The sequence below is a fragment of the Salvia miltiorrhiza genome, chromosome 6 (assembly GCF_028751815.1).
Source record: "Salvia miltiorrhiza cultivar Shanhuang (shh) chromosome 6, IMPLAD_Smil_shh, whole genome shotgun sequence".
Classification (NCBI taxonomy): domain Eukaryota; kingdom Viridiplantae; phylum Streptophyta; class Magnoliopsida; order Lamiales; family Lamiaceae; genus Salvia; species Salvia miltiorrhiza.
The window spans coordinates 1,080,145-1,098,994 of record NC_080392.1 but is presented as its reverse complement, the minus strand read 5'-3'; the positions used below and the strand labels follow the sequence as shown (position 1 = coordinate 1,098,994).

At 36.5% G+C, this 18,850-nt stretch overlaps 3 protein-coding genes across 6 annotated transcripts; 2 read left to right on the top strand and 1 right to left on the bottom strand.

Moving 5' to 3' along the window:
• Window positions 1–76: 76 nt before the first annotated feature.
• On the bottom strand, window positions 77–1,702 carry LOC130987703 (RING-H2 finger protein ATL43-like). Its single transcript, XM_057911326.1, has one exon. The coding sequence runs from the start codon at window positions 1,257–1,259 to the stop codon at window positions 156–158; it is 1,104 nt and encodes a 367-aa protein (XP_057767309.1). The 5' UTR covers window positions 1,260–1,702; the 3' UTR covers window positions 77–155.
• A 9,544-nt stretch (window positions 1,703–11,246) lies between these two features.
• LOC130987699 (uncharacterized) lies at window positions 11,247–17,787 on the top strand. Of its 3 annotated transcripts, XM_057911320.1 has the most exons (6): window positions 11,247–11,517; window positions 11,628–11,861; window positions 12,443–13,684; window positions 13,814–14,239; window positions 14,326–14,400; window positions 17,648–17,787. In XM_057911320.1, the coding sequence occupies exons 1-5, from the start codon at window positions 11,279–11,281 to the stop codon at window positions 14,363–14,365; spliced, it is 2,181 nt and encodes a 726-aa protein (XP_057767303.1). In that variant the 5' UTR covers window positions 11,247–11,278; the 3' UTR covers window positions 14,366–14,400; window positions 17,648–17,787. The 3 variants fall into 3 exon arrangements, with proteins under 3 accessions (XP_057767303.1, XP_057767302.1, XP_057767301.1); XM_057911319.1 differs by lacking the exon at window positions 17,648–17,787 and having other exon boundaries at window positions 14,326–14,629; XM_057911318.1 differs by lacking the exon at window positions 17,648–17,787 and having other exon boundaries at window positions 13,814–14,629.
• LOC130987700 (homeobox-leucine zipper protein HAT14-like) lies at window positions 17,649–18,563 on the top strand. 2 transcript variants are annotated; one of them, XM_057911322.1, is made up of 3 exons: window positions 17,649–17,894; window positions 17,967–18,040; window positions 18,128–18,563. In XM_057911322.1, exons 1-3 carry the CDS (start codon window positions 17,649–17,651, stop codon window positions 18,324–18,326), a joined length of 519 nt encoding a protein of 172 aa, XP_057767305.1. In that variant the 3' UTR covers window positions 18,327–18,563. The 2 variants fall into 2 exon arrangements, with proteins under 2 accessions (XP_057767305.1, XP_057767304.1); XM_057911321.1 differs by having other exon boundaries at window positions 17,961–18,040.
• The last annotated feature ends 287 nt before the right edge of the window (window positions 18,564–18,850 follow it).

Here is an 18,850-nt window from a genome sequence, read left to right as displayed (position 1 = left end):
AGCTCTGTCAGATATCATGTACTCTTTAATGATTTGAACATTTTGAAAGTGTTATTTTATTGTAGTATTTGAAAAATTGCAGTATCAAAATTGTTTGAGTTGAAATCCATATTGCAATTTACAAGTTTGAGCAACAATGAAAGTCTCCTCTGTTTCTAAAGAGAACCAGAAGAAGAAGTAGAAGCAGGGGCTGATTTGGCAGGAGCTGCTTTGGCAGGGGTTTTGTGCTGCTGTTGGAACTGTGGTATCCAATCCTTCAATCTCTTTACTATCCCTTCTTCCTCTTTCTCTCTCCCCTTTCTCTCTCCAACATCACTCCTACTCTCCTCCTCCTCCTCCCCATCTCCACCTACCATCAGCATTTCTGTACCGAGGTACAGCACCTCCTCCTCCGCGGCCGCCGCCTGCACCTCGCTCCTCCGCCGCCACCGCCCCTCCTCCGCCGCTTCCCCGCCGTCCGACACCATAATCTTGTGCTCCAGCCGGTGCGTATCCTTATCCCCGTGCGCCCCCGGCCGCTCGTCTCTCCTGCTCAGATTCACCGACAGCCTCCCGCTACTCCTCCGCCGCGAGCTCCACGCGTCGAACGACGACCGCCGCCGCATCCCGGTCCCCCCCGACGTCCGCGCGCTCCTCTCCCCGGCGGAGGAGTGCCGGCTCGACCCGGCGGCGGCGCTGACGCGGTCGACGGAGGGGCGGTAGTTGTGGAGCGCCTTCTGGCGGCCGTTGCCGTGGCAGTCGATGAGGAGCACGTCCTCGGGGCGGACGCGGTAGCGGCAGAGCGGGCACGTGGAGTGCCGGTCGAGCCACGTGTCGACGCACTCCACGTGGAACGCGTGCTTGCACTTGGGCAGGAGGCGGAGCACCTCCTCCGCCTCGAACCGGGTCAGGCAGACCGCGCACTCGAGGCCGTCCTTCTGGCCCCGGAGGGAGGCGAACCGGAAGAGGGGCAGCTGCTGGATCACCTTCCGGTTCACCCCCGAGTCGACCCGGGCGAGCGGGAGGGTCGCCCGGGAGCCCGCCGCGGTCTTGCAGCGCTGCACGTAGAGGAGGAGCATGAAGGTGATCGTGAAGACGGCGCTGATCGCCGCCACGATCACGGTCGTGCCCGGCTTGAACACGGCCGGGGCCGTCGGCGACGGCGGCGGAGGAAGCTTGTTGTAATATTCGTCTTCCTGCGCGATTCTTCTGGCGGATGCCGACGTCTCGATTGAGAGAACAAGGAGGGAGATGCAGGGCCACAAATTGGGCACACCCATTTTAGGGCATGAATCAAGAAAACAACACAGTTGATGAATCTTGAAGGAAATAGATGGTCAGCTAGCATTTCTCTCTTGGTGTTTATGTTTTTGTCTAATTTGATAATATATTTGCAATAATTTGATCATGCAGCATGCAAGAACATGAAAAGGGAGAGGATGTAAGCCTCAAGCATAGTGTAGAATTCAAATATATGACACATGGTTGGTGTGACTAGTGACATTGCTTCTACCATTAATTAGTTTACCTTGTATAGTAGTGATTTTGTTGATAATATTTTTGTAGCTTCATTTACACAAACGATTCCTAAAAATAAGATTAAGGAAGATTTCGTGCTGCCTTGTAGATAGGTAGAGAGATACATAGAAGTGACTTTTTCGGCATGTTTTTCGGTTTCTTCATATGCCACTTATGACTAACTATAAACACCTATATTTTTGCATACATTATATAGGCAACACATATATAGCAAGATTGAGATTGACATTCTTTGTATTTTAATATCCAAGTATCATTTTGCCTATGCCAAACACAAATGATTCTTTGTATATAGTTAGGATGTAATGATCGGAAAGTCGGACTTTCCTGTCTAGCTCTCGGATATGACTCTTTCCGATTTTGAGTAATATAAGTTCGTCTTTCCCCTAAAAAAAATCATTTTGCCCATGCCAAACACAAATATTTGGCGCTTTGTATCGGTTGAGATGTTAAATTCGTGTCTATATACGTAGGGGCGGCAATCTGGTCGGGTTCGGGTACCCTATCCGAAAAAATCAGGTACCCGAACCCGAATAAGAAGAAATTGTCTGTACCGGTACCGGTACCTATTTGTAATCGGGTACCCTAATACCCGACTCAGGTATCCTAGTCGGGTATTTGGGTACCCTAAATTACCCGGTTAATTATTAATTTTTAGATGTCAAACTGCCAATTCGGGTAAATAGGGTATTCGGGTACCCGAATTACCCGATTTGGCTTAATAGGGTATTCGGGTACCTTAATATCTGATTTTTTTAAAAAAAATTGAAAATGCAGCTCCTATTTTCAGCCATTGGCCTATATAATTTTGTACGTTTTCACTTCCCTGTAATAACAAATAATATATAACATTAAATCAACAATCAACAAGTACAAATCTCAACTCCCAACTCTAAAATTTCAAATTGAATGAACTTCTTAAGTAACTAAGTGGTTACACAAACAAATATCAAATAAATCACAAGTTTAATACAATGAAGTCCATGGCTACTCCATTGCACGAGTTTCACTTTGATCCGTCTGACTATGTGCCATACTCGTATTTCCATGAGTAAAGCTATGGAGTACTATAAGAAATTGAAATATAATCAAAAAACCAAACAATGTAACGTAATAACATGTCAAATAATTATAATAAAATATAATTACTCATTTCAAACTTCTTTTGGAACGCCTTCTTCATCTTTTTTTATCAAAATTGGTACTCCGTCCACGAAAAGTATAACATTTTTGCCATTTTGGGTGTCCACGAAAAGTATGGCACTTTCCATTTTAAGTCATGACTCCACCACTTTTTCTTATCTTTTATCCTTACAAACACTTATTATTTACAAAAAAACCATCTTTAATTCAATCTCAACCACTCATTTCAAATTTTGCTGGGACCATTTCTCCATTATATAAAAATCACCACCAATTTTCTTAAACTCTATGCCCACCAAAAGTTTCAAACTTTTGGTGGACGAAGGGAGTAGCTCTTAACCAATCCTCAGCACAAATCAAGGTCTCAACCATTTCCGATACCAAAGAGCTTCTATACGGTGATAGAACACGCTCTCCCATACTAAATGCACACTCCGAAGCAACACTAGATATGAGGTTGACTAAGATATCTCTAGCCATCTCAGCAAGTACTGGATAACGTGGAGTATTGCTCGACCACCATATCAAAATGGTCGACGTCATTCTTACCCACTTTGTGTTGCTTCTCAGTGAGGTAGATAGTGAGCTCGTTTGTATCAAGATCGTCACAATCTTCTTCACTCTCTTGCAAAGCCACAAGGCTAAGTGCACTACGACGTTCTAATCTCCTATCTCTAACTGTTGAAGATGTAGAAGCACCAACTCGTGGTCGAGGTGTGGGTGCCACATGATGAGATGCCTTATAAAATTCAAATAACTCCTTCAATGCGCTTGTCACCTCACTCACTAAAATAGTTGCACGTTCAAGACCATACACTGATTTGAAGCATTTCTCCACATGCTTCAACTTTTGCCTGGGCTCTAACATAACAACAATATAAAGAAGCTTATTCATATTTGAATTTGAATCTTCTTCCAACTAATATTTTCCAATCTTCACCCTCATTTTGGTAGCCATCGAAGACACCTCATAATCATCACTCAACTCCAACTCAGCAATACGATCAAATGTATCACACATCTCAACAAAGAAGAGGTGTGAAGTGACATATGAAGTCCCGGATGCAAGAAGAGTGAGGTCATAGAATTTCTTGAGGTATTCTATGATCTTCTTGATATTCACCCAATTCTACCGCTTCAGGTGGTCCAATAGGCATATTCTCATATTTCTTGTTCTTCAAGTCCTCTGTATATAAAAGAAACATGCCCCCACATACCCTGAATACCTCCTCGTACGACTCAGCTGACTCTAACATAAGATATGTTGAGTTCCACCATGTAGGGACATCCAAACATAATTGCATATTGGATTCAATCTTGACGTTTTTTTAAGATAAGAAAAGGGGTATTATTATAAAGGGATATGTGTAAACAGAGAGATAAAATGAAAACAAATCTCAACCTAGCTATATCTCTCTCATCTCTAGCTTATCTCTGTCTCATCAACAAAATGATCTCTCACTCTATTGGTGAAGGGTTCGCGTGATGCTGTTGGAACTATCTTCTCTCTCTCTTGGTGAAGGTTTCACGTACAGTGTGATGCTGTCGGAAGTCTCTTTGCCTAAAAAAATTCATATCTCTGGTGCAAAATTTTTTCTTCACCTCGCAAATCAAAATCATACTTCCGATGGAATACGTCCAAGTGCTCAGCGACGCTCGAAAGATGCGCCGAGACCTTATCGTTGCTGCCGAAGGCAAACGCCAATGGCAGGTGTCGCTAGTTGAGATGATCAGTGATGCTGATACTGAAATTCAGGTAATCAAGGCCGCTCAAGGGCCAACTATCAGGGCGGACCTCAAGAGGCTGAGGCTGAGGCTGAGGCTGAGGCGTGCAGAATACCACCGAAAAGAGACCAAGGCATCCAAGGGCCTCACTGCTGCCAAACATGACATCTCTGTCATCGAGGATGGAATCGAGAGAACTGCCATGTACTTGATGTCGCTGCGGAGGCTCGTGGTTTCCAACCTTTGGGAGGTCGAAGCCATTAATTGGCTTAAGCCCATTAATTATCTTTGCATAGTCATAGAACTTTGAAGCTCTTGTTGGGGAGGCCTTAATCCACTTCACTACTTCTCTAACTCTGTGAACCGACAAACCAATCTCAAGTAAACCATCTTTCACCACCAAATTTAGGATGTGGGCTGCACAATGCATATGGAGGTAATCTCCATCGGGAACTGTAGACCGTACCCCATCGAGATAAGACTCCATATGTCTTACTGCCTCATCGTTTGTTGTTGCATTGTCTAAAGTGCAACAAAGAAATCTCTGCAACCTTCAATCCTTAATTGACGTCACAATAGCTTCACCAATATCAACTATCTTGTGACTAACAATCTTGCAAAAAGTAATGATATTATTCGTCTATGGGACGCGTCCTCTTCCTCTTTGTTAAGATTTGAAAGTGGGAGGATGAGTTCTAATTTTTTGATTTTATCAAATTTATTTTTGTAAAGTTATACCTTAGTCTTGAAGTTAAACAATAATAGCAAACAATCCATTTATGTTATCTAGGTTTTTAATTTTAGATATCAAACACATTATATATAATACTAATCTAATAGAGCCATAATAATTATCTTAAGTTTAATTAACTTAAGCTAATTTTGACTTGGAAACCAAACTAGCCCTAATTAACCGTCGTTAATTAATAGCCACTGATTTTTTGTTTAGGGAAAATGGTCACTAATCATAAATTTACATAATTTTTATAAATATATTACAAGAAGACTTCAATTATAATTTAAAGATGGATAAATTTAAAAGAAATCAACACCTAATATTTAAAATAAAAACATAAATACTCATGTGCAACTGGTTTTCAGAATAACACTATTTCATTCGAGAAATGACATTTGAATATTTCTGAATGACACTACTTCAACATACAAATAACACTTGATCATCTTCAAGTGTCATTTGTATGTTGAAGTAGTGTCATTCAGAAATTAGTTGCACGGTGCAATCGTTTTATTACAGCACTCAATGGTTGAACCGTTTTATTACGAGTTTCGCACACAACTAGATTAGTTGATTAAGTTTTTTTAATAGAAGTCTGCGCAATGTGTGGCGATCGTTTTATTATGTTACAAAATTAAATAAATTTAAAATATTAATAATATGTTTGTATATATATATACATATACATACATATATATATATATATATATATATATATATACACACACACACAAAACTACAACAATGCGAGCAGTCCAAATCACATATTCCCTCCGTTGAAAAATAATAGGACAGTTCGGCCGACAATTCTAATTTGGAAGCTTATGTATATAATGTGGCTAAATTGAAAGCTGAGACCCAAAATGGCCTGAATACAGTCCGCTCTAATTAACGGCAAAACAGTCATAAAACGTAAAAATTACTCAAATTTGTATCTTTTAGATGGTTGACCAAATAGGATAGTTCGGCCGACAATCCTAATTTGAAAACTTATGTATTATATGGCTAAATTGAAAGCTCATGTCCAAAATGGCCCAAAATGGTCTTATAATTGGTTGATTATATTAAACCAATAATCGATCTATAAATTTAGCAAATACCATATTTAGTCTTAACATAAATTAATAGCTTATGTGTGTTATTGATTAAAATATTTTTATATTTATATAATATGTAAAAGTAAATACAACATATTAAAAATAGTAACTTTGATTATTCATCTCATTTACAAATTTTTCGTTTTTAAACATTAATTTTATGAAATATTAAAGTCTTTATTTTGTTAATGCACTACTATATTTTTTTGCAGTAAAACTAAATTATATAAAAATTTATTTCTTAATGCACCACTATAACTCGAACCTGACTCGGCTCATTTAACAATGCTAAGTCCACCATGTGATATAAAGTTTCCAAAGATGAAAAGAAACTAATTTTGGTCCACATTTCAAAATAATAAAAAATGTCTATTTTTCATGAACGAAGTGAGTAATATTTTAGTTATGGAGCCACACTTATATGCATTCGGGCACACAATGTATCGATTCTAATTAGATTCTAATCGTTTTAATAAAACTTAATGATAGTTTACTAAATCGTATAATTCTTGAATAATAAATTATAATAATAAATTCACCAGTTTTATCAATCCAAATACGGATCTCGTACAATCTATAGGCCTAACGCCATGTCGCCGTTGGCTATGCGATTGAAGAACTCGCATGTAAGGCGAAGGTACTCCAATCCGTCGACATGTTTCACCACATGGACCCCATGCTTCTTCCACTCGTGTTTCCAAAATCTGTGGAATTCGGTATCAGTTGTAGGAGGGTTGGAGACATCGTACCACTGCGCCTTTAGCGCCTCGAATATACCAAGGATGCGGATTTCTTCTTGCGTAGGAAACCAGGTAGAATTTTGTTTCGCCGGACGCTTTCTTTTTTCTTTCGTTGTTTTTTACTTATTTTCGTAATTAGCCAAAGGCCGTGCTTAACGACACGTTTCGCCACCGAATCCCAGTAGAGGCACAACTTCATCCAGTATGGGTAGATCTCGTGTCCTGGTGCATAGAAGATAGGTGCTTGTGGCGGTGTTTCCATCTTGACGATTAGCGGCGCTGCTCCGGATCCCACCCTTACTAGGAAGGGCTGAGTAGAAAATGAGGGGGAAATAATAAATTATAATCAAAGACTAATATACTAAATCCTAGTTAACAACACAAATTTTATGCACATATAAAATTTGTTACTATTTTTAAAAACAAAAAATTTGTAAATGAGATGAATAATCAAAGTTACTATTTTTAATATGTTGTATTTACTTTTACATATTATATAAATATAAAAATATTTTAATCAATAACACACATAAGCTATTAATTTATGTTAAGACTAAATATGGTATTTGCTAAATTTATAGATCGATTATTGGTTTAATATAATCAACCAATTATAAGACCATTTTGGGCCATTTTGGACATGAGCTTTCAATTTAGCCATATAATACATAAGTTTTCAAATTAGGATTGTCGGCCGAACTATCCTATTTGGTCAACCATCTAAAAGATAAAAATTTGAGTAATTTTTACGTTTTAGGACTGTTTTGTCGTTAATTAGAGCGGACTGTATTCAGGCCATTTTGCTAAGTCTACCATGTGATATAAAGTTTCCAAAGATGAAAAGAAACTAATTTTGGTCCACATTTCAGAATAATAAAAAATGTCTATTTTTCATGAACGAAGTGAGTAATATTTTAGTCATGGAGCCACACTCATATGCATTCGGACACACAATGTATCGATTCTAATTAGATTCTAATCGTTTAAATAAAACTTAATGATAGTTTACTAAATCGTATAATTCTTGAATAATTAAAATATAATCATAAATTCACCAGTTTTATCAATCCAAATACGGATCTCGTACAATCTATAGGCCTAACGCCATGTCGCCGTTGGCTATGCGATTGAAGAACTCGCATGTAAGGCGAAGGTACTCCAATCCGTCGACATGTTTCACCACATGGACCCCATGCTTCTTCTATTCGTGTTTCCAAAAGCTGTGGAATTCGGTATCAGTTGTGGGAGGGTTGGAGACATCGTACCACTGCGCCTTTAGCGCCTCGAATATACCAAGGCTGCGGATTTCTTCTTGCGTAGGAAACCAGGTAGAATTTTGTTTCGCCGGACGCTTTCTTTTTTCTTTCGTTGTTTTTTACTTATTTTCGTAATTGGCCAAAGGCCGTGCTTAACGACACGTTTCGCCACCGAATCCCAGTAGAGGCACAATTTCATCCAGTATGGGTAGATCTCGTGTCCTGGTGCATAGAACGTTTCGCCACCGAATCCCAATAGAGGCACAATTTCATCCAGTATGAGTAGATCTCGTGTCCTGGTGCATAGAAGATAGGTGCTTGTGGCGGTGTTTCCATCTTGACGATTAGCGGCGCTGCTCCGGATCCCACCCTTACTAGGAAGGGCTGAGTAGAAAATGAGGGGGAAATAATAAATTATAATCAAAGAGTAATATACTAAACCCTAGTTAACAACACAAATTTTATGCACATATAAAATTTGTTACTATTTTTAAAAACAAAAATTTTGTAAATGAGATGAATAATCAAAGTTACTATTTTTAATATGTTGTATTTACTTTTACATATTATATAAATATAAATATATTTTAATCAATAACACACATATAAGCTATTAATTTATGTTAAGACTAAATATGGTATTTGCTAAACTTATAGATCAATTATTGTTTTAATATAATCAACCAATTATAAGGCCATGTTAGACTATTTTGGACATGATTTTTCAATTTAGCCACATAATACATAAGCTTTCAAATTAGGATTGTTGGCCGAACTGTCCTATTTGGTCAACCATCTAAAAGATACAAATTTGGGCCATTTTTACGTTTTATGATTGTTTTACCGTTAATTAGGGCGGACTGTATTCGGGCCATTTTGGGCCTGAGCTTTCAATTTAGCCACATTATACATAAGCTCCCAAATTAGAATTGTGGGCCGAACTGTCCTATTATTTTTCAACGGAGGGAATATGTGATTTGGAATGCTCGCACTGTTTTAGTTTTGTGTGTATATATATATATATATATATATATATATATATATATATATATCCAAACATATTATTAATATTTTAAATTTATTTAATTTTGCAACATAGTAAAACGATCCCCAGGCATTGCACAGACTTCTATTAAAAAAACTTAATCAACTAATTTGGTTGTGTACGAAACTTGTAATAAAACGGTTCGACCATTGAGTGTTGTGTCATTTGTATGTTGAAATAGTGTCATTCAGAAACCAGTTGCACAGTGCAACCGATTGCACATGAATATTTGTGTTTTTATTTTAAATATTAGGTGTTGATTTCTTTTAAATTTATCCATCTTTAAATTATAATTGAAGTCTTCTTGTAATATATGTATAAAAATTATGTAAATTAATTATTAGTGATCGTTTTCCCTAAACAAAAAATCAGTGGCTATTAATTAATGACGGTTAATTAGGGTTAGTTTGGTTTCCAAGTCAGAATTAGCTTAAGTTAATTAAACTTAAGATAATTATTATGGCTCTATTAGATCAATATTATATATAATGTGTTTGATATCTAAAATTAAAAACCTAGATAACACAAATGGATTGTTTGCTATCATTGTTTAACTTCAAGACTAAGTTATAACTTTACAAAAATAAATTTGATAAAATCAAAATTAGAACTCATCCTCCCACTTTCAAATCTTAACAAAGAGGAAGAGGACGCATCCCATAGACGAAGAGAAATCGACGATTTTTGAGAAATATACAACCTTGTGATACAATACGATGAAATTGAATGACCGAATCGCGAAAAATATACAACCTTGAACGTTCGTGAATCGCGAGAGGGGTGCAACAATTTGCGAATTGGAGCTTGGATGATGATCAATGGTTTCGTACTGTAAAAAAAATGAATGTGAAATCGTAAAGGATATTTCAGAACTTGAAAATGTGGGCAAAATTGAGAATCAATGGTTTATTAATGAGGTTTTGGCAAATAAAATCACGAATTATTTCGAGTTTGCAATTTTAACGCGACTTTTAAAGTGTGACGAATTAAATCACCACCTTTTTAATTTTTGCAATTACGTTCCCCCAATTTTTTTTCCGGTCGTCAGAGTGTTGAATTGGAGCTCATGTGGATTAATAAAGACGACACTATTTTTGTGAGGCTTAAACGACGTCGTTTCGCATAATTTCAATTGAATCTTTCTCCAAATTATAAAGAGATTGTATTCTATGTTTGCACTATGATTTTCAATATTCATCAATTTTATAGAAAACAACGTCGTAACATAATATTACTACATGACAAACTAATCCACGTAAACTCTAATTCAATAATTCGGCGATTGAAAAAAATTGGGGGGAGGGGGGTGAAATTGCAAAAATTGAAAAGATGGTGATTTAATTTGTTACACTTCAAAAGTCACGTTAAAATTATAAATTCGAAATAGTTCGTAATTTTATTTGCCAAAATCCCTTTATTAATTCCTACTGTTCATTTTAAGATTAATAATATGATGGGACGTGCCATGCATTAGTGCAGTGGCTTTAGAATTTTTTTTAGGAAAAATACCAAAAGTATGATGAGACTAGATTAATAATTTATTTAGGACTAAACTAGGAAATCAAACTATATAGGAAATTAGTAAATGATTAATTTGTTATCATATACTCCCTCCGTCCGCCAAAAGTAGACTACTTTGGTTGGGCACGGGATTTAATAAAATTGGTGATGATTTTGATGTAGTGGAGAAAGGGTCCCACCACTTTATTAGATGTGTGGTTGAGATTGAATTTGGGGTGGGTTTTTTTGTAAATAATGAGTGTTTGTAAGGATAAAAGATTAAAGTGGGTGGTGGGACCATTTCCATAAAAGGAAAGTGGTATACTCTTTGCGGACGCCCAATATAGTAAAAATGGTCTACTTTTGGCGGACGGAGGGAGTATTTTTAAATTAAAATAAATTTTTAAATACATCAATTATTGTCCTGAATTATCTTTATTTAAAAAATACACAAAAAATTGAACATTGATTTTTAAAATATAAGAGCCGAAATTGAAGTCGACAATACTGGAACGAAAATGGAAGAACAGAAGGCGAAGAGAAAAAGAGGAATCGCGATGAAGAGCAAGAAGAAGAAGAAGAAGAGGAACTTGTGTAATGATGAAACCGTTTTTCCATTGCTGTTAGCATCCTTTTCTTCGAAGCCTCACGTGGAAAAAGCCCTAATTAAGAAATATTTGAACAAGATATTTCTCTCGCTTCCTCACTTGCACTTGCCGCCAATCCTCGCGTTGCTTCCCTCGCTCTTGAAATCCGAGTAATGATAAAATTATGAGTTTGCTAATAACCTACTCTTCTTTTGGTTGTTTGAATTTCGTGTGATCTTCTATGTATCGATTTGTGCGTTTCCCTTGTTTGTTGCTGCAGCTGTGCTGAAATTGTGTGCAAAAGTGCGGACATTGTAGGCGCTGCGTCGCTAGCATTTCTCGAGATGAGTGAGCTGATTGCTGCGGAAGATGAGATAGTGAGGAGAATGATCGCACTGGTCGGGAATTCGGAAAGGGAAATTGCGATTGCTGCTTGCAATGCTGTATTGGATTTATCTGCGGGGTCGGTTGGAAGACAACGGCTGCTTGAATTCGGCGCAATTGAGATTTTTATGTGAGTGTTTTCTTTTATTGATTACTGAGAAATAGTGATTTTTTTGTAGTGGGTAAATATGCAAACTTAACTGCTGATTAGTGGTAGTTTTGGTATGGAGATATGCTTCACATAGGGAAAATCATGGACTTTTATGCTTCAAAGTTGGTTGTTGGTGGAGATGATCATGAGTGTATTTCAAATGTAATAGTATTGGTCGCCTTCTGCTTTCCTAGTTTAGGCTCTCATGTTTTGAAGATGTTGTTTATTAAATGGCTTTTGGGGTGTTTGGTTTTTAATCTTAATGCATTGTATCAAGGACGATAGAGTTAGTTTCCTGTGCTATACCGCTATTTTTGAAACTTATTGCCACATCCTATGTGAATGTTGGTGAGGAAGAGATGCAATGCTGTCTGAAATTGCTGATGGGATGTATGCGGTGCAAGCTAGTTTGCTGAATTTCACTTATAACAAAAGGTCAAATGATAGAAAATTGGACGGAATAGAGATTCATCTAAGCATCACCACCGTCCTCTCTATATTTACTTCACAAGTCAGCTTATATTTGAAGAGATTTCTACTTGTGACTTAACATCCATTAGTCTACGCTTGATGCAGGGAATCAAACCTCCAGCAGCAACAGTTGGTATTGCTGCTGATACGACACTTTTGAAAGAAGATGAGCATTCAATATTACTTCTGCAGGGAGCAACTACTCTTATTAACTCTGCGTCACTTGAGCAGCTGCAGCTAATACCAACAGACACTTGTGAAACTCTTTTAGTGCATTTAAGAGGACTATTGAGACAAGTGCATAAACAGAGGTTGTTTAGCACTTCTTCAACATGTGATCAGGGAAATGAGTTATATGCAAGTAACATCAGAGTATATAATTTGGTTGAGAGTGTTTTCAGGCTATCGATTAATTATGGTCTGCCTCCAGAATCTGTGGATCTCGAACATGTAAAGAAAGGTATTTTTGGTTTGGGGAAAGCTAGTATTGAGTCATTTTTATCCGAGGTTTGGGAGGCATCTCCTATGCTTATAAGAAACTCATCAAAGGATTCATTGAGGCAGGATGGTATTTTTAATCCTTTTCTGCAGTATCATCATCTGAAAGAGGCAATACCTTCGGTTCTCCCTTCCATGCTAAAATGCTTTACTTCTTGCCCTGCCATTGCATCAGATGAACTAGATATACTTCGTGTCATTGAGGACATAAAGAATCATCTTGGTTACCAGATAATTTACAACCAGGATATTCGTGTTGTAAAAACACAGTTTGGAGAACGAGAGGTGCACTATTTTCAGGAGCAGACAGAGTCTTGCTGCTCCATTTCTCCTCATATTCTCAGTATTAATGATATTTTGGAATGTGAGGAAGCATTTAAGAAGGGCTACTCAATTGCTCTACGTGGTATGGAATTTCGCTGTCAAACTATTGCTGTAATTGCAGATGAGTTGGCATCTCTCTTTGGGCAGCCTTCAGCCGGTGTCAATATGTACCTAACACCGTCTGATTCACAAGGCTTGGCTCGGCATAGTGATGATCACTGTGTCTTTGTATGCCAACTTATTGGTGCGAAAAGATGGAAAATATATCCTCGCCCAGATTCCCAGTTACCTCGTTTGTACGAACCTTGCAGTAGCCTGCATGATTTGGAGGATGGAAGTCATGAGGGTCATGGACACCAGCAAATTGTGCTGAAGGAAGGCGACATTCTATATATCCCAAGAGGTTTCCCACATGAGGCAATAACCGATGTGGATGATCATGAGAATGCTAACACCGCCAAATTCTCGTTGCATATGACTCTGGCTATTGAAATTGAGCCTCCATTTGAGTGAGTTCTTCCATTTCACGCATCACTATCGTATTATCCAAAATTTCAGCATATTAGAGTTTGCTAAAGCTTGTGATATATTCCTGTTGTTTCCAACACAGTGATTGACTATGGATGTTCCTGTGACAGGTGGGAAGGTTTTATGCAAGTTGCGCTCTGTAGTTGGGATAAAAAACAGAGAACATTACAGTACAAGTCCGAGGATTCTGTTAAATGGAGTCTACACTTGTTATCCGTGAGGCTGTTGTGTATTGCAATAAAATTAATCCGAAATCTCGACCCAGTATTTCAGAAGGCCTGCTTGGTTGGTGCAATGCCATTTCATTCAGAGACTACTAGAGAGTGGCTTCATAAAGATCAGACGAAAACCTTTGGGTACTTGATCAGCAGGATCATCAGTGAATCGAGGTTCTCAGATGCAGTTTCACATCTAGAAGCAACTCTACAGAAGAATGAAGATCCTTTCGAACATTTAAGATGGATGAAGTACCTCACTCTCGAAGGAGAGGGAACAGAAAGTTCGTCTGATTTGAGTATACCATCGGCAGATAGCAGGTACCTGTTTGATCTATTGATTCAGCATAAGGATATAGCAGAGGCTGCTTTCGTGCAGGTCCAGTCTAAATTTTGTCATGAAGTAGAGTTTCAGGACGCAGAACTACGTTACAAAATGCTGCTTGAGAAGTACCGGAAAGTGAGAAAGCAATACACTAACGGTATGCTCTCACTCCATTCTGCTCTACGCAATGAAGCTTAATTTCCTTTATCAGAATTCATGACTCTGTTTTTGCTATCTTTCATGTATGCATACATATTTATGCATCTGTGTTTGCTTTTTCTTTGGCTGTACCGTTTCATTGTAAAAACTAAAAAGTGAGGAAATACAGATAACACAAGAATGTCTTTCATCTAAGATTAATTAGCGTATCCCAAGTTCATGCTGTCGTGACTCATATGCAGAATGTCGAATGGTCAGTATACGAGTCAGTCTACATTCTTGCCTGAGCAGTGTGGCGTAGGTTTCTTCTCTCAGAATGCTAGGATTAGGTGTTTTAACATTGACCTGTTAGAAATTGGTCCATTTCTGTGCTCGTTAACTGTACTAACAGGCAGCCTGATGTCGATTTTTAGATTATCTCTTGAAAAACTTGCTTAAGCAGTAATTAGAGCAATCAATTAATCAACATCTCCATTGAGCTCATTGGAATGAGTTTGAGTGATGAAAACTAAAGCTGTCTAAGGGGCCGAGCTGATTTTTTCTCGGAAATTGGCCCCTTAGCAGCCCAAACATCCTTTCTTAGTAATAAACTGAAGCTAGGACGGGGGGTTCATATTCGACTGAAAAATAGACCAGCAGGATGGGATTCAAAATTTCAAAGGATCAAAATCGAGCTCTCCATCGGAGTTCATTTTGATGACCCCTTCAGGAGGCGGTAGCCAAGTAACCGAAGTAATAACAAGAGCTCTCCTAGGAATGCCTCCGACGTGCAACAAATTATTTAGACTCGTTGGGTCGGATCACTTTTGACAGCTCTAACTAAGACTATGATATTTTTACTACTATTTCCTTAATGATATTTTTATCAGAATCATTATGAATAATTGACTTTCTCCCCCCTTACCACTTCTTCGAATTCTTGCAATTAAGACTTGTAGTGATATTTCATATTATTCTTTCAAGTAGTCAACTTCTCTTTTGTCAATCAATATTTGCTACCAAGTCCTATAACCTATATCTCATTTATTTATATATTTTTGGTGACGAGAAGTGCAATAATTCGTAGAACTATTGACATTAGTGGAAATGAAATTAATAATCTTGGAACGATGTGAATGATGTACCATTACTAGAATTATCTATTTGCTGTCAGGTTTCTCTACTTATAAGTTACACCTATTTTTTATTTTTATTTTTATTTTTATTTTTGGAATTGCTACTCATTTTTAAATTGATAGTATAAGACAATACACTTAAAATTTGGTGATATCATTTCACACATAAATGTATATCTGTTAAAATTATATAACAGAATATATTGAAAGCACCACAATAATTGACAATTATATGTGGCATTTTTTCCATCATCCATTCTCCATTCTTAGGTATCTTAAGTCATATATTCCACATTGAAAATATATTAATCTTCAATAATTCGTTACCTAAATAAAAAGCTCAATCCTCATTCCTATAATAGCCTATATCATCTTTTTCATATTGATCTTCTATTAAACTTTGTCATGATAAAATCTAAATAAAATGGTTCTTATAAGATGTATTTCAAATAAATAACCTCTTATAATAAATTTATATTAAACTTCTTAATTTTGAATCTAATTAAATAAAATTGTAATTAATCTTCACCATTTGAAAATCTAAATAAAAGAATACATAATTAGATGTGTTGGCATAAATAGATTTTTCAATTAAATTTGATCATATAAAATAAATAAAATGATACTTAGATGTATTTGAAATAATTAGGCTATCAATCTAAATAAAACTGCGATTCGAAGCCTCTATTTTAATCTAAATCTTGTGATTTATTTTATTCCGCGTGTATCATGTATAGAGCAATCATACGAGGCAGACGCATTTAGCTACTTTTTAGAATAATAAGTAACAGTTATTTATGCTACAGTTTTGACTATTTTTCGACTTCATTTCAAGATTTTTATTCGAAATTCAAAATAAATTAATGAAAATGGGACACTATTTAACTTTTAAGTGCGTGTCTTTCATTTCATGGCTTAGGGGTTACTAGTTAAATTAATACTATAATTAATCTTTTTGACTAATTAACTTCATATCACTATCCCACATTCCCACATCTTCAACTTTATTAAGCATATGACTTGATTAATTAATTCGGATCCTACGTTACATGCCATATTTTGATTTCACGTTTAATTTTCTCATTATATTTAAGAAAACATCAAGTTATATCTCGATCTTTGAATTTTTTTTTAAACAATTGTACCCCCAACCGTATACAAAATTACGAATTACTAATATTTACACATTTAATAGTGTTAATATTTTTCTCTCGTAGACAACCTTTTTCTTTCCTTTTTTCTTTATATTTTTTTATGTATTCACATATGTAGATTTTCGATGGACTGAGATTTAATGTACCACTTTCAATTTTATTTATTTTTTATATATTTTTTCTTCAATTTCAATTTTGTATGCTTTAGTTTAATTTTGTAATTATTAACTAGGGTTTATTCCATTTAATTAGGTTATATAATTATTTTTAGCATTTAATTTTATTTTTATAAACTAATAATAGGTTGATAAATTCAATGTTATGGTATATAATTTTTAAAAATTTAAATTTTTTGGAATAAAAATTAAGTATAGTCCATAATATTAAAATAATAGACATATGAGCGGGACATATCGACACATACATTAAATTATGAAACACTGGATCTCATCCCATTTCGCATATGTTAGTGTATAGTTATATGATCATGAAAAAGTGTAATTGCTATATAAAATAAAATTATGGAACACTGGATCTCATCTCATTTTGCATATGTTAGTATATAGTATATATATGATCATGAAAAAGTGTAATTGCTATATAAAATGGTATTAGTCCTTGTATTTATTATAAATGTAATGACGTGCGATATCTCATTGTCATTATTATACACAAAACACACATAAAACAATTTTTTTAAAATATAAAAATAAAGACAAAAAGAGTCTAAAGAAGAATCAATCTTGGTGTAGAGTTTCATTGGTTTCCTCCTAGGACTCACATATATTCCTAACGCATCCCATCATTATTGCTCTCTCTCTTTAATTTCTTTTCTTCCCCTTAATTAATTTTGGCATTGATCGATAATTAGCTACTCACTCATAATAAATACATCATTTCATCTAACACTTCACACAAATTTCTCCTAATCCCATTGCAAATTTGCCACACACAATCTTCTTCTTGATAAATCAAGCATGGAGGAATATGATTGCAACACTACTCTAATGCTCGGCTTCAATGATCATCAAAACGGCCCCAAAAGACACGTTCGCGCTTTTCTCGACCAAGATATTATCGAGTCGAGCTCGAGCCTGAAAAGTCGAGAACACGAGGAGGAAATCGATTTTTTCAAAGATTTTGGTAGAAAGAAACTGAGGCTCACTAAAGATCAGACCACCTTGCTCGAAGACAGCTTCAAACAACACTCTACCCTTAATACGGTCTCTTTCTCTCTCTCTCTCTCATCTCTCTCTCTCTCTCTCTAACAATATAGCAATATATGACAGGTACAGAAGCAAGCATTAGCAGGAAAACTGTGTCTCAAGCCCAGACAAGTTGAAGTATGGTTTCAAAATCGAAGAGCAAGGTATTGATTTACTATTTTTTATTTTCTCTGAATTTCATCAATTTTTGATTTTTTGGCATGTGATGATTGAATTTGAATATATTGTAGATCGAAGCTGAAGCAAACGGAGGTTGAGTGGCAGTTGTTGAAGAGAAACTGTGAAAGACTGAGCGAAGAGAATCGCAGGTTGAAGAAGGAAGTGGTAGAGCTCAGATCCGAAATGAAGATATGTAAGCCGCTGGAGCCGCCGCAGCAGCGGCGGCATTCCTTTCACGTTCACGAGGCGGTGAAGCTTCAGAAGGATTGACGGCGTCGGAAATGGTGATCGGAATGCATGGCTATTTGAATCAGCCTCGTAGAAGTGGGATACGGTGCGACACACTGAATTGTGGGACAGATGATCTCATCCGATATTTTGGCAACGTGTATTTTTTTTTTTTTTTTTAATTTTTGTAAGAAAATCTTGTGATGATATGAGATGAAACATCATTTTAAGAGGATTTCGTTTTGTGAAATATCATTATATATGTTTGTGTTTTGTAAATATACTAATAAAAGGTAGAGCCACACTCTCCGCACCCGAGTTCGATCCGACCCAAGTTCAGCTAGGGGTCAGATCGAACTCGGGTGCGGAGAGTGTGGCTCTACCTTTTATTAGTAGTTCAGCTAGGGTTCGGATCGGGCGGAGCCAATCTGACCCAAACAAGTCATGAATCTTAGATCAAAATTTAAATTGAATTTAAAGTAGATTTGAATCGGATACGAACCAACCAGATCCACACATAGTAAGATGGACTGCACACTTGTGTTTAGGTATATACTAATAATTTG